At 42.0% G+C, this 14,741-nt stretch overlaps 3 protein-coding genes across 7 annotated transcripts; 2 read left to right on the forward strand and 1 right to left on the reverse strand.

The window, feature by feature from the left end:
- Nucleotides 1-1,035: 1,035 nt before the first annotated feature.
- Nucleotides 1,036-6,115, reverse strand: LOC129595335 (sister chromatid cohesion protein PDS5 homolog A-like). Of its 5 annotated transcripts, none has more exons than XM_055492311.1 (21): nt 5,993-6,115; nt 5,649-5,814; nt 5,237-5,479; nt 5,009-5,095; nt 4,829-4,932; nt 4,570-4,699; nt 4,416-4,496; nt 4,205-4,348; nt 4,019-4,140; nt 3,848-3,957; nt 3,635-3,780; nt 3,408-3,565; nt 3,160-3,273; nt 3,068-3,100; nt 2,923-3,005; nt 2,727-2,851; nt 2,259-2,489; nt 2,023-2,195; nt 1,665-1,799; nt 1,322-1,546; nt 1,036-1,253 (listed from the first exon to the last, which is right to left on the reverse strand). In XM_055492311.1, the coding sequence occupies exons 2-19, from the start codon at nt 5,718-5,720 to the stop codon at nt 1,748-1,750; spliced, it is 2,208 nt and encodes a 735-aa protein (XP_055348286.1). In that variant the 5' UTR covers nt 5,721-5,814; nt 5,993-6,115; the 3' UTR covers nt 1,036-1,253; nt 1,322-1,546; nt 1,665-1,747. The 5 variants fall into 5 exon arrangements, with proteins under 5 accessions (XP_055348286.1, XP_055348287.1, XP_055348289.1 ...); XM_055492312.1 differs by having other exon boundaries at nt 5,649-5,809; nt 5,993-6,094; XM_055492314.1 differs by having other exon boundaries at nt 5,649-5,801; nt 5,984-6,021.
- LOC129595340 (histidine protein methyltransferase 1 homolog) lies at nt 6,097-9,791 on the forward strand. Its single transcript, XM_055492325.1, has 8 exons — nt 6,097-6,553; nt 6,686-6,853; nt 7,283-7,374; nt 7,571-7,642; nt 7,743-7,915; nt 8,182-8,280; nt 8,839-8,974; nt 9,560-9,791. The coding sequence occupies exons 1-8, from the start codon at nt 6,313-6,315 to the stop codon at nt 9,644-9,646; spliced, it is 1,068 nt and encodes a 355-aa protein (XP_055348300.1). The 5' UTR covers nt 6,097-6,312; the 3' UTR covers nt 9,647-9,791.
- On the forward strand, nt 9,722-14,244 carry LOC129595339 (uncharacterized). The gene is made up of 8 exons (XM_055492324.1): nt 9,722-9,858; nt 9,925-10,094; nt 11,005-11,065; nt 11,155-11,241; nt 11,891-12,412; nt 12,697-12,768; nt 13,631-13,703; nt 13,774-14,244. Exons 1-8 carry the CDS (start codon nt 9,804-9,806, stop codon nt 13,997-13,999), a joined length of 1,266 nt encoding a protein of 421 aa, XP_055348299.1. The 5' UTR covers nt 9,722-9,803; the 3' UTR covers nt 14,000-14,244.
- The last annotated feature ends 497 nt before the right edge of the window (nt 14,245-14,741 follow it).

Below are 14,741 nucleotides of genomic sequence, written 5' to 3' on the forward strand. Positions count from 1 at the left end.
TTACAGCTGAGTAGCATGTGCAGCAGAAATAAAACCGATAGTTCGGGTTGAAAACAACGAAACTCTGCAAGACACAATCGGAAGTTCGTGCCGGTATCTTATCTATTTGGAGCAGCAGCCGCGTCACGCTTACTGTCACCAAACTGCTGAACTCGTTTGCGCAGCTGCTGAAAACATCAATCATCGGAGTCTGGATCAGTTCGCGAAAGCGTAGAGCATCAGGATCTGGATGCATAGCACCGGTAGCCACAATAGCCAAAAACAACCCGGATAAAGGGTGACCAAGGGCTCTCTCCAGCAGATATTGAACCAACTGCTTCTGAGATTCTTTGTAAAACAGCTGCAACCCAAAGAACGTTAGAAACGTCTGCAGAGAAGCGTAGCCCGATTTCTGTCATAGCTATATCATTTTGTTATTCGTTTGCATCAACCGGTCACCCGCGATGCGGCGCGCAACATGAATGGCTGCTATCGCATGACGCTTCGGCAGCTGATCTGAAATTTGTCAAATTTAATTTGTTCTTTAATAAACCTATTGATAATCTGTTTCAGCATAGGAATTTTTTCTAAATAAACAGGACGACTGTATTTGTTCGGAAATCAGCATGCACGGTGAAATTCGGTAACCGGTATATGAAAACGCATGCTCAAATTCAAAGTGACCGAGCTATGAAAAAGCACGGTACCTGGGGAAGAACTTGCAGTACATGAGCCAAATCAATCGCGCAGTGTTCCTGACTGAAGAGTGGGAGAGTTTCCAACAGCTGAATGGAAGCTGTCAACAGAATGTGATCCTGTGATGCGCGACTGCAATAAATAATCAAATTACCACACTGTAAGTAAATTTCTTGACGCGTGATTATGATTACATGAAATAGGTGATACGCATAAGCGGATCTTAACTGCGATACGAAGCCACGCATCCTTTTGCACATCGTTCGCTATCCACGTTTATGGTTAACAAATCACCAGCAACTGGATGCTCTTAGAAATTTTTACCACTAATAAGATTTACTAACGTACTCCAGATCTTCCAAATGCCGAGATGTTTCCAAGACGCCCTCTCGGAGTTTGTCAACAAATTCTCGCAGTAACGGTGGATACATGTCATCTTCCTCCATCGGTAGGCAACTTTGGTAACCCCGACAAAACTTTCCAAACACTTTCATGGCATACACAACAAACGCCACGCTTCCCGATAAACCGTCCCGCTCCAACCACACATCCTTGTCGGCAACGGTCGCCGGCTCCAGCTACAAAACTGCAGCGTAAATGTTGAGAAGTCTAAAGCGATATAATACCCGCTAAAACCAGTGCTCACCTGGTCAAACTTGATCTGCGGTAGCACGGTATGTTGGAAAACACTGAGAAGGTCCTCCTTGAACTGATTCAGCACCTGCGTCTCACTTTGACTAGGAGAGCTTCGCCCGTTTTCTTTGTTTTTGTTTTGTCGACCGGTCACTTTAGCCAATTCTCCCAAAGCACAAACTGCGACACTGCGGTCCGTGTCGGAAAGGTCATCACTCTGGAGCACGGTTGTGGCCCACTGAAAAATATGATCAGCACTGTACAAAATTAGAAACTTATATCCAGCAGACCATGAAGATGAATCCGTAGGTGAAATTTCAATCCACGGAAGCGTAACAGAATGAGATAAGTATTACCGTCAAAATATCTGTGAAGAGTTCGAATTTATCACGAGACAGTCCTTCAACACATCGGACGTTATATTTTCCTTGGAGAGGAACTAGGAGACTGTTGACTGCGCAGTCAGTTCCATGGCTTTTCCCAAAACATTCCTAAAACAATAACACACAGCTTAAAATTCTCGCCATACTTATCAATATTATTATTATCTTTTAGCCAAAACTCCATTTATCGGAAAACCTTACCAGGTTATTAAAAAAATTTTATTTTGAAATTTCTTATTTGATTTCATGCGGCATAAGTTTTCATCACAAAAAAAGTGGATTTTAAAACCAGCAAATATTACAGCAGAAGCGAATTTACACCAGCACTTACCTATTGAATCTGGAATCTGACGACAGATCAAAAAGCTGCAGTTCCGACGCGCAGTTTGCAAATAAACGATGTATGTGGAGGGACACCACCGGGTCCTGATCACTCCAGTGTTCCAGAGCGCGTTCCAAAACTGCTGGTCGTGCAAACCCATCAGGAAAACGTTTGGCAATAAACTAAAACCATTAGCAAGGAAAACATCCAGAAACGATAACCAACAAACTCAAAGGTGCGCCAACCTGGATCAATTTGGCACTCTTCTGTCGCAGGACTTCTTGTGGAATCGGCAGAGCAACGGAACGGCAAATTAATTCCGCAGCGGTTATGTTGCCGTCTAAAATGTCCACGAGAGTGCTATGCAGACATTCGCATAATTTCGCAGACAATCCAAATGGCGATATGATTTCGAATAATCGCCTGGTTGCGGACTGCACAGCAGTATTTTTGCCGCACATTTCCAGCATCGCATCCTGTAAAAACAATGTTAGCATCAGGTTGACCGTTACCGGTAACGTTTGAATCGGTTTGATATATTTATTTATTGTATTGTTAGGTACCAATACAGTAATTTCTAAAGCCAGCGGCTACCACATCTGTACACACCTATACAATTTGTCGATTTCAAAAGGCTTCAATTCCATATAACCGTATCAACTACATGAAGTCAACAATTAACTGGTAATAAAAGCAAGCAATTACTGACGCACCATGGCTAGCTTCAAATCTTCGTGTTGCAAGTTTACAACGTCTATCGCCGACATTCGGAATGCGGCGTCGTTTGCCAAACGCAGTGCAAGGTCATCAAAACCGGAAGCCAGTTCAGGAAACGAATCTAAGAAAAAAGACGCTATGATTTATGAACTATGTTGCAGTTGAAACTGTACAACGCTTCAAAGGACATACTTATCAGTAGGATCTTATTCTTCTTCCGCGTTTCATCGTCATGGCGTCCTGCCACCACAAAAGCCGCCACATATCGACGAGCTCTGCAACACAGCCCATCGTAATACAGAAGAAAGAAATAAAAAATGAAAAACAATTTCCATACTTTAATCCTCGCTCGAAAACATCTTCAATGAACCTGCAAGAAATAATAAAGTCAGTAATCTTTTCAAAGTGATTTTTTCTCGCAAGCGGTACCTCATTCCTGGGTCACCAGCAGAACAATAAATATACAATAGGTGATTGGCCAAGACCGGTCTGCTAGCAGTCGGTGGTAGCAGAATCGAGCGTATCTTCGTTCCTGCTGTGATTCTGTAATCCAGTAAAAGGATAACAGACTATAAGTGTGCCCTGGTGTTCGATCAGAGAATGCAGTACGCGATAGATACAACATACAACATCCTACATCAAACAACATTGTACATCATACAACACAGACAGCATACCTCTCAGGAATCATCCCAACGCGATTAAATAATTCTGGCAACAACGAACTAATTGCCGAAGGAACCGGATCAACGGCACTAGGCAGCGTTTTCGTGCCATACATCAGCTTTCCAATCATGCTGCATATGGCGGTTAAAGCCTGATCCCGAACAGTGCGCTGCAGAACATTGAGTTTTACCAAAAATGTAAAAAATGTATTTATTATAGACCTATTCGCTCAACCTACTTCTTTGTCAATAATCGTTGCCCCCAGGTCTTCGATGACGCTACTGGGAATCAAATCCACAGCCTGAAGGCACACTTCACAAACTGCTGTTACTGCTTCCGCGCGAACTCGGGTACTGGGATCCATCAACGATTTCCCAAGGAGTTCTAAGTTCCGAAAGAGAAAGTGTGCTTACTGTCTCTTCAATACAGCAAAATTTCCGCTGCCATGTACCGATATACTCCTTTAAGCGCGGTTCATCGTCCACATCCTTAGCATTGCAAATGTACTTAACGGCCGTTTCGACAGCCTGCAGACGAACTTTCTCATCAATGTCATGAAGCCTGAAAATGAAATACCGATGACCAACTAACTGCGCAAAACGCTCATACGATATCGCCTTACCGTGCAGATGCCAAACAAAACAGCAAATCTCTCTCGCCGGATGCCAGTTCCGTAAAGTTTGGCGAAGCAAACATTTCTCCCACCAAACGGAGACCTTCCAATCGCTCTTCCATCTCATCAGACTAAATAGCAAAAATCCAGGCATAGAAACATTGGTCAATAGAGCGCAGAAAATCGCTGAGCTACAGTAATCTGCAGTTCCACATATCGATACGCCGATGTAACCAAGACTGGAGAAATGTTAAACAGCTCCAGCACGACACTGGATACACTGTCCACGATGTCATCAGCGTCCGAAGCATCGTCAAATGTAGTCAACCGGGTGAAATACTGGAAAATGTATTTATGTTAAGCACAAGCTTCCCCTTCATTATTGCAGTAAGGGATTACGACGCACACTGCCAATGCATGGTTCAACTGCTTTTTGGATGCGCTTCAGTAGCTCCTTGGCCAATGCGTAAGCGCTGGGCTTTTGCCGCTGCAAAAGACGATAATCGATCAAAAATGCGTTTTCCTCGTTTTACGGTTACAAATTTATACTACGCACATACTTTAGCATCAGGTGTCAATGGCTGCAAAATTATTCGTAATAATTTGCGAGATATCATTAGCCCTGAATCGCCAAGGAGGGAGCTCATTATATCCAGGAATGTCATTCGATCGACGGGCCGATGCTGGTCTCTAAAGAAAACCAAATTCAGCGTAATAAAGGGACGCCGAATTCCTGGATTTGAGTAGTGATTAAATTTCGATTACATAGCTAAACTTAGCCAATTCTGCAAATGCTTTGAACAGACTTGATAAACTCACCCGATGACATGGAAAAACATTTGCACCAGATCTTCCAGCAGAAACTCCTGATCTTCCGGATCCAGATTCAACATCAGCATAAACGCCTTCGTTCCTGCCATGGTCTGCAGATACAACATCGATACCACAAGAACACGATTACAGCCACCATCATATTATTACACTGTCTTCAGCACAGACCTGCGCTACGTGGAAGGCCAATGCATACAACCGGCTGGAGCGAAAGAGGAACTTTTGCAAGGTCTCAATGAAAAAGATAAGGACATTCTGCAAAGAAAACGCCGGCTACCATTCGCTACCATGGAAAACGAAACATTTATATTGTCGTTGACTCGCAATACGAACAGTAGAACACTATGAGGAAAACGCCATTTACAGAACCACAGATTTGCATAGCGACTTCCGTACCTTCAGCAAATGCAGATCGGGAAACGGACCGGGATGCACGGGAGCACCCTGACTGGACATCTCATCATCTGCGGTGCCCACGAAGATCCGGAACAATTCCGCGAGGCATGCGGCCACCAGCACGCGCACTTCGCCGTCCGCATGATGGAGAAAAGCTTCTTGTGCGTAGTGCTCGGCCAGCCGCTTGGATATGCCATGGCTGCTGGCTCGGTTGTGAACCTCACGGAGTGTGTTGAAAACCTTCTGTGAATTGAAGAGCATCACCAGCAATGATTCAGATTCCAATGTATTATTACGGTACTGTTACTACTGCAGCAACAATTAAGAAGTAAATGGCAACTGCATCGCGCAAACTGTGAGTTGACCGAATCACCGTGCACAGCATTAGCCACACTCAAGTGACTCGACGTACATTCAGTTCTCGGCGCAGCTGATCATTAGGAAGACCAGGCGGCACTTCCAGGCTAGTTTCTGCCCGAGACATGTTCCTGCTGTTGCGTTCACGGTGTGCAGCTGCGGGGGTGCGCGGTACGAAGGACGCAATAATATTCGGTTCACAGTCGGACTAAACTACTGTACTAAAGCACGCAAACAACAAGATTCAGAATGATAGACCATGATGCCGTACTTCAGCACGACCAGCAGCAGTCGCAGCAGCATAACATCTGTTCAGTAACGTTTGGAAGGTTGCGTAACGCGGTAACGGAACCCGAATCGCTCAACTGAGAGCGCCCTACTCGTACTTACTGTACTTACAATTGTTAATTAACTGTTACTCGCAAAAAAACTTGTAGATGAGAAATAACAATCCAAGAATGACAGCCAAGACTTCCTTCTGAATTCTCTTAATAACAATTTTAACAGGTATGAGGTAAGGCTGCTGGGTGTCAAGTTGTCAACCACCCCAGGGCGCCGTGGAAGAACAGATCACAGCTTGCAGCGCATTCGTCTATTTTGATTCTGGACCCATTGCCTTGTCGACAGCTGATCCAGTCCCTTTAGATTTATGATTTGTTGCGTTATTTTAAGAATTACCAGTTATGACTTCCACGTGTTAGAATTAGACTAAACCTACAATGTCGTTTTTGTTCAATTTCCCTTCTCCTGACGAGGATACATCCACGGCGTCGCAGCCGTTCACATTCAGTTTCTCTCCAATCCCCAACTCGGCAAGCAGTTCGGCAGACGAAGTACCTGCCGCGGAGAAAGATACGCCTGCCCCAAGTTCTCAGGCAGCACATGCTCCGACGAAGGAGCATGTTTTTCAGTGTACCATTGAATCTGCACCATCGGAAAACCCCGATGATAAATCTGCAGGTTCGTGAACATTCCCTGTGTTTTCGAGTTTTTCCGCAACATCTCTGAGCCGTCAGCGTTCGCCAAGTTTGATGCAGTAAAGTCGCTGTGATGGTACTGGAATGCAGTGAAAAAGACATTCGTGTTCGTTAGAAAACAAATGGAATAACTTTGCCATGGACAATGTGGGCCTGTTTTTTCTGTGCCCACAGTGGATCGATCGGAATATCCTCGCCACTTCTCTGCCAAATCTCCTGGGATCGCAGCCGTCGCAAAACGGTGATGTGGTGAAATCCGATATTGTTCCCAAAGTGTACGAAGGTGAATTTTACAATTAACATCATTATTTATGTACTAATCTACGTATGTCTTTTGTGTTTTTTCATTTGTTTACCAAGTACTCTGTGGGGTTTTTATCATTCGAATAACGATGGACCGTGTCAATTTCGCTTAAGGAGTCTTTTTCTATCTATCGGCACTCGTACTCGTACTTTTAGATTTTACTGTTTGGCCCGGTTTAAAATCCCAGCTAGTGTGTCACCCTAGCCGGAAATGGGCTACCTGCTCCACGATGAATAATAATAATTTAGAAAAATAATGATTATTTTAGCATAATTATTCATAATTGTCCCAGAAAACTTGATGTACTCGTACATACTATTATATTGCATCGAAAGTTTTTGTTATTTTGACTTTTATTTTTTTTTTTAAACTTTATGTAATTATTAAAATATTTTAATGATGTTGCAGGAGGATTTCGTGTATGGGATGGTGCTTGTGATTTACTGGTGTATTTGATTTCGGAATCTCCTGTTGATTTTCAAGGCAAGAAAGTATTAGAGGTATTTTATTTTTCATTGCAATTTTGCAGTTGAACAGCGTATTACACACTGTTGTCAAAGGTAACTGGTTTAAGTGTACCACAATCGTATAGGTCTCGTTTCTCAGATTTCTTTTGACGGCATAATCTTTTTTGCTACTGTTGTTATCGGAATGATTTTGATTAATATTTAAATGTTTTTCGTGTTTGATTCACAGTTGGGCTGTGGTGCTGGTTTACCGGGAATCTATGCTTTGACCAAAGGCGCCACGGTGCATTTCCATGATTATGTGAGTGATTTGCGATCTGACACGGCTCTTCTGTTTCTTTCTTTATCTGCTGTAGTAAAATAGGAAACGCGTTGCAGTTATTTTGGGTCTTTCCTTTCAGAACGCCGACGTTATAGAGTGTGCAACGCTACCGAACATTCTGAAAAATCTCAAGCCGATTGCTGATGGCGTGGACGAGTCCCGCGTACGGCTGTTCAGCGGAGACTGGTTGTCGTTTGTGCGTTTCCTTCGTGTGGAAAAATTGGATGACGATCCCCTCGCGGAGGACAATAGGTAACCGATTTTTAATCGCGCTTTGATACGTTTATGAATATGATAATCCGTCGCAGCTGAAGTCACTATTGAAAATGTTTTGAGCTATTTATAACCGTTCCCCACGGCGCATTTTTCTGAATTTGTTGCATACGTCTACTAAGTGTTTGCAGTTGACAAAATAAATAACGACACTTTCTTTAGTACGAGTTCGATTTATTAGCGGCATTCATTTTAGGAGAGTTCGACTTTAAAATTAGGTTGCAAATTAATTTTCTAATTTGTAGATATGATGTTATTCTGACTGGTGACACCGTGTATCGCCAAGATGTCCTATCCAGCTTGGCGTTCGCTTTGCCGCGATTGCTCCGGAAGGAAGGAACAGTGTAAGTTGTAAATGATGGGTTTGACGAAAATCTCTAGTTACGGATCTTCCTGGTTCCTGTTTCATACAGAAGCTGAATTAAAGCTACGTTATTCTTTGTCAAATGTTATTGTTTTTTTATGGAGGTTACGTAGCGGTAATAAAACTAAAAAAAACCCGTTAACTGTTTTTAATTTCTTTTCATGGTATCAGACTATGAGTGAACTGGAACACACTGTAAAGCTTTTGATCATTGGTTAGTTAGTAACGCTCTCGCCCCGTACACTACGTTTGCTGCTTTTATAATTTTATTCCCTATCAGTAGCTGCTTTCCCTCCCATTCACCCATTCTTATCCGTATTTTATAAAAAAATATTTTACCGATTGAAAAGGTAGCGTGCGGAGACGAATAAAACGGCAGTGGAAGGTAGTGTACGAGTACTGATTGTGAGTGATCACCTTGTAGCTCTGAAAACTGAAAAGGAGTGGGCAAGCAAACGTTTAAAAATTTGTAAGGGCAACGATCTGGCGAAACGTTCATGTGGTTAACGTTTAACTGGGGAATTATTCATCTTTATAGATATTTGGCTGGAAAATCCATATATTTTGGCCTGAACGGTGGGACAGAGGAATTTCGACAAGAAATTACCAAAGAAAACCTGATCGAATGTGTTGACTCTAAAGTCTACCCAGATTGTGTGCAGCGAGAAGTTCTGGTATTAAAACACAGAAAATAAAGCAAAAACTGCGTTGACAGCAGATTCCTCATTTTGGAACACCACTTGTCGTAAACTGCAGTATAACCGAATATAATTGATTACGTGGTGATCGTAGTGTTGTGGCTCTTTGAGATGAAGGTCGTTTAATCTTAACAAATCTTAATGATGCCTCGGGCAGCTAAAAGTGATCTGCAAAGTTCAATAATAATTTTTTTCGAATCAAAAATTTTCCAAAACTATTCGTAGTTCTGGCAAATTTCTTCATTTAAAAAACAATTGGGTTTTACATATCACTTTTTTTTGGCTAATGCAGCAATGGTCCATTATAATTCTACAAAGCCACAACGCTACGATCACAACACCCATATGCACAATCGGCAGTCGCTAACATACTGTAATATAGAATATTAGAGAAGCACGAAAACTACTTAATTATGGTAGTAACTTGTAAAATTTAATAACTGTCGTTAGTGAAATAGTGTGGTGAACGATGGTAGTTATTTTGTTCGATCATGAAATGATGGCATTTATTTTGCCATTATGTGCGCGTGGTAAAACTGAGCACACCAATGATAGGAATAGAATCCAATTGAGTTGATAGCGAACGATCAAGTGACTAGATCAGTTGCCGTCTTGAATGCACGACACACCGGAAGCAGTGGATTGTAAGATCAAATGCAAGCCGGTAATCACGACGTCGGCGTCCATCGCCGACCGGGAAGCAATTTTTTAATTGCTCTCTAACGACGACCGAAGACAGCCGGCGTCAATCATGCTGCCATACCGACGGCTAATTATTTGTTGATCATATGCAAATTGCACCGACATGTGGCGAATCATACTGCTGCTGTTGAGCGGGAGCGTCGTTGGATTAAATTCGGGTAGAACGCAGATTTATCTGATTTTGTCGGGAAGCATTTTCAAATGGAGTTTATTCTGTTTGTCAGGAGATGTGAGTTTTGTCCGGAATGTGGCGCTACGGAAGCCGGCTATTCAGAGCTCGACATTTCGCGATAGTGCGGTGATGTTTGGCGCGCGTCTGGCCAACGACGATTCCCCGTTGACATGCTCCAAAACCAAGTGGTCATGGACACTGTTCTGGAGAGTCGATCTACAGGTAAAGTAAATCATTCCCTGGGGTCAGGTTACAAGTTGCAATTGAAACTGTTGTAGTTAAAACTGTTTGCTTTTCATGGTTGTTGCAGTTAAAACTGTTTTGCTTTCCTGTATTTTTCCGGATAGTCAGATGCTTCTGTTTTTAAAGTATTCCTGTATTTGTAGAATGTTGTTTTGCCTTTTCCGTTCCTTTTGTGTAACAATGTTGTTACCTCTCTGCAGTCGACAATGTTGCATGTAATTTAGTCGTGACTCGTGAATCAGCTTGACGGTTTATCATTTGTTTCGTTAGATTTATTGGATTAATAACTGTTTGTCTGTACTACTATAGGTATTGTGTGTTTTATTACAGTTTCGAATTCTTTATTTTTTTGCTAGTACGTAATTTAAAACTGTGTATAGTGTATACTTATTATTTTATTACCTACTACTTGTACTTACTTAGAGGAGGGTGTTCAGAAATTCTGAATCAGAATTTCTGACCACTACTATTCTTACAGTAAAAGTAGGCACCGACTCACCATCAGTACGAACTGAAAATGTAGTGTATGGTATTCAAGATGCATGGCATCAACTTTAATTTGGATATCCCTGCGTGAAAGATACAATGTCATGAATTTGGAACTAATAAAATCGTTAATTATAGCCAGGCTTTTTTATTTCATAACTAAAGCTTCGTAGCTGTAAACATCAAAATTAATAATAGTTTAACAGATTATTCGAACACTGTTTACGCAGTTTATACTTTCTGATGGAATTGGTTTTTTTCCCTCTGCGTAAAGACTATTGTCCCTACTGTAGTCCATACCTCCCACTGGCCATTATTAGTTAATAGTTAGTGATTGAACGAGAAGTATGCCGGGCTGTGTATAGGTAACCGGCGCAAAAAAAACAAATTTTGTTGCTTGCAGGAAATGCTGCCAATCGGTGGAGCGAATTTTACTGTGCGATGGGAGTATTTTGGTAGAGAGAGTACGCGAACCCTTTAATTCCCCTTTGTCCATGTATTTAACCGAATGTTAGTCGTAATGGCGACTAAGAAAGATTGTTTTTCATCCCAGACAGATTTCTCTACCGGATCCAGCTGCAAGTAGGCCAAGAAAATGTCCCCGCTACGCCCAGCTGCGGTGTCGCCACTGTACTTTTGGGTAGGTCACTTTCTTGACTAATCAAAGTTTTTTTCCAGGTTTTTACTTTAACCCAACCGTAAACATTTACATTTTCCTTAAATTACGTACATTAGATTTTTTTTTAAAAAAAGCGTGCTAGTGGGTACTGTAAATGTTTTGTAATTATTGCTGGCTAACTTGTGGTCTACGGACTGTGGTATTTTGTTCGGTCCCAGTAAAAATGTGTATTACCGTCACTATTACTCGTACTTATTAAAGCAATCGAATTGCTGACTTAAAAATTACCGGTTAATTAGAGATTTGTTTTCAAGTACTATTTTTATATAGGCACTAGACAGAGTGTTGAAGATTTTGCGGACTCCATCTTGCCACTATACTATGAATAACTTTATATTCAACATTATTTAAGTTTAAGCGTCTGTACATTGACGCGATCCTCTAAAACTCCTGGCGGTAAATGCAGTTTATGAATTAGTTATAATTTTAAGAATACAGATATCTGTATAATCCAGTAATTAGAATGACTATAAATGTTTATGCGAGGGTATGCTGAACGAAAGTGAGAAGAAAGCACATTACCTTGTGAAAATTACAATTTGATCTGTTTATTGTTCTCCGGGTGATGTGTATTCAGTGTGTGGATTGTAACAGTCCCGGTATTTTGCAGATCGAGCGGATAACTTTCCGGTTGAAATCATCTGCGAGCGCATCACACCGGGCCGGTTCGTTACCATCAACATCGAGCCGCACTACGCCGGCACGGTGTCCACCGGCAGTCCGCAGCTGACGCTGTGCGACGTGCAGATCTTCAGCATCATTAACGCCACCACCGCCGACAACATCGCCGCGGCGTCCAGTCTGACGGAGAACGTCCTGAAGAGCGAGACAGTGGCGACGGCGGGGGGTGCACCGGAAGTGTTGCTGTTCGCTACCAATACGCCGTTCCCGCTGGCAAATGCCACACCCACCAACCAAGTCAACCGGACACAGCGACGATTACTGAAGGAGCCAACGGCGTCACCGGCGGGACGGTTTGGGAAGATTCTGCAGAAGATGCCGGCACAAAGTACCACTCGGAAGCGGCTGATCATGCTAACCACTACCACGCTACCGGTAAATACGACCACGGAGAGTGTGGTGATGATGGAGGATTTGCCGGTTGAGCGGAATAAACAAGCCGAGACGGATGGTTCGTTTTCATTTACTGTACAGAGTACTACGAGTACCCTACCAATATATTCTAAGTTTTAATAATGTTATTTCGCTGTATAGTAGCAATAATTGAAAATAAAAATAATTGTGACACTTTTCTTCGTATATCGGCTGTATTAATTTTGTCCAGTTCACATTAAAGATTTGTCTTCTGACACTTTTGTGCGCAGATCTTTCGCGTATAAAGATTCAGTAACTGCTGAATTTTTATCATTGCTGGACAGGATAATTAAAATTTTTTTGTTTTTGTTGCTGTTGCAGATGAGATTTTATACCAGCTGCAGTCCATACGGCAGGATGTCACCGGCAAATTGATCTCTATTTATAACTACGGTAAGAATGCGCAGTTTTCAGGTTTTTTGTTCTACTTGACACCACCTGCAAAATCTGTGGGGATGATTTCGATCAGTGCGGCAATGTTTTAGATGCAGACTGCAGTGTGTACACTTATATATGCATATTGTACAAAGTGTATCAATTTTAATTTCTGTCTGTTTACTCAAAATTGATTTGCTTACTTTCCTAATTTTTTACCATCAGGTTGCTTTCTAACGAATTTTTTGTCCTAAAATGTTTGCTTGATTGTGAGGTTCCCCGTAGTCGGTGAGTAGTGAGTACTTCCACCTAACTTTGGGTGGGAAGTGCGTAGTTTGCGTACGGCCTTGCCGCCAGGTATTTCGGCGCTGCGAAAGGATGTGGTCTAGCTGCGCCAGTTTAAAAGTTTTCGCGGTTTTTATTGTGCTTTTTTACATTTTCCTTATTTTGTTTTTCCAGTCGATACATGCAGACAACAATCTCGAAAAAACTAACCGTTCGCGCTAACAGTAACACAGTCTAATCGTTCTGCGTATAAGGAAACATACACTACTGCAATTAAATGAATGTCACCATAGCAAGTTTTCACGCAGTGATGCCACTTCACTACCATTGCTGCTAATTTCAACAAACATGTACATTCGCAGTTCGTACTGTATATGCAGTTTATGTTCGTTTGCCGTTTGTGGGAATTATTGATCTCCGAAACATTAGTACGAGCATTACATTCACACTTGTTGCTTGCTTCCGTTGGTATGATTAGATCAGTTTCCTTTTCGTTTTACTGCTATCAGTTGACTCGAGTGCAGTTTACTTAACAGATGCAAGGTAATTTACGTTCTTCATATACAGCATTGCCACTTGTTAATTTCCATTTTAGTGGTATTTTCCGGTGCGGCCATCGCCATCCTGGTGATCCTGAGTGTTATCGCGGGAATTTTGCTTTTATGGAGGTAATCTGCCGATTTATACCTTATTTCATAGTAGTCTTTGTAACGAAGGTGCAGCTGTTGCGGATGATAGGTACACTTTGACACGCACCCACCTGACCGGCTCATCCCGCGGCACCAGCATCACCCAGGACTTCTCTTTCAAAGCGCCCTCCCCGCCCATGACCCAGCTGGCACCGCTACCGCTCATTCCACCGTCGGCATCGCAGCCCACCCGGCATTTACCGCGCGCGTCCCATCAGTACCTCAAATCCTTCCCCAAAGACTCCGTTCCCAAAGCGCCGCATCGCAGTTTTTAATGCCGTCCGACGGACTTTTATTTCGTAGTTAGTTTGGGCTTATAATTTATTTTTCTTGTCGTTCTCTGTTCTGTAACTTCTGCTACGAGTGTTCTTATGCTTTTTAAATCTGATCCTGATTTATTCATTTATTTATTGGGTTTGAGTTTTCTTAGGTTTTCTCATTGTGCATTTGTATATTTTTCTGTGAATTGTAGGGCAGTGCAAGAATCTGTTATCCGTCATTCTGGAACTTACTTATTATTGGCTTTTCTCTTAACACATAAGATATTTTTAACGTTTATAATAACTACTGGTAAGCTTCCTGAATTTTTTATTGACAAAATACAGTACAATAGGTTTGGCAGTCTTGAGAAGTTATAAATTGCTTTGATTATACTGATTCTGGTTCTGTTTAATTTCGGCCATAATCCAAATAATTTTAATATACATTGTACAGAATCACGGATGCAAAACGATAAAATAACAAGGTGGTAAAAATTACGAGTACAAGTATCCGCTGCATTAGGGAAACCAAATATTGTAAGAATTAATCAACTGGATGCCATTATGTTATTCGATATCTATCAGCACTTTTTTGGATACGTGCACAGTAGTTTCGGCATTCTACTACGATTTGTTAGCAGTTCTAGTTTACTGTACATGCGTTTTGCTTGGTTGAAGTTGGTAATAAGACTCTAGTCCGTCACTCTACGTAAATGACCACACGCCTCGTGCCGGTCTGCATCGTTCCATGAACATT

The sequence above is a fragment of the Paramacrobiotus metropolitanus genome, unplaced genomic scaffold (assembly GCF_019649055.1).
Source record: "Paramacrobiotus metropolitanus isolate TYO unplaced genomic scaffold, Prichtersi_v1.0 Parri_scaffold0000077, whole genome shotgun sequence".
In the NCBI taxonomy this organism is placed as follows: domain Eukaryota; kingdom Metazoa; phylum Tardigrada; class Eutardigrada; order Parachela; family Macrobiotidae; genus Paramacrobiotus; species Paramacrobiotus metropolitanus.

Coding starts and splice junctions, on each gene's coding strand:
- LOC129595335 (XM_055492311.1), bottom strand. CDS start 5,720: ATGTCTCGGGCAGAAACTAGCCTGGAAGTGCCGCCTGGTCTTCCTAAT. Junction 5,096..5,236: donor CCGATCTGCATTTGCTGAAG/GTACGGAAGTCG, acceptor TTTTCTTTGCAG/AATGTCCTTATCTTTTTCAT. Junction 3,958..4,018: donor TTTTGTTTGGCATCTGCACG/GTAAGGCGATAT, acceptor TTTCATTTTCAG/GCTTCATGACATTGATGAGA.
- LOC129595340 (XM_055492325.1), top strand. CDS start 6,313: ATGTCGTTTTTGTTCAATTTCCCTTCTCCTGACGAGGATACATCCACG. Junction 7,643..7,742: donor CGGTGCATTTCCATGATTAT/GTGAGTGATTTG, acceptor CTTTCCTTTCAG/AACGCCGACGTTATAGAGTG. Junction 8,281..8,838: donor CTCCGGAAGGAAGGAACAGT/GTAAGTTGTAAA, acceptor TCATCTTTATAG/ATATTTGGCTGGAAAATCCA.
- LOC129595339 (XM_055492324.1), top strand. CDS start 9,804: ATGTGGCGAATCATACTGCTGCTGTTGAGCGGGAGCGTCGTTGGATTA. Junction 9,859..9,924: donor CGTCGTTGGATTAAATTCGG/GTAGAACGCAGA, acceptor TCTGTTTGTCAG/GAGATGTGAGTTTTGTCCGG. Junction 11,066..11,154: donor GGAGTATTTTGGTAGAGAGA/GTACGCGAACCC, acceptor TTTTCATCCCAG/ACAGATTTCTCTACCGGATC.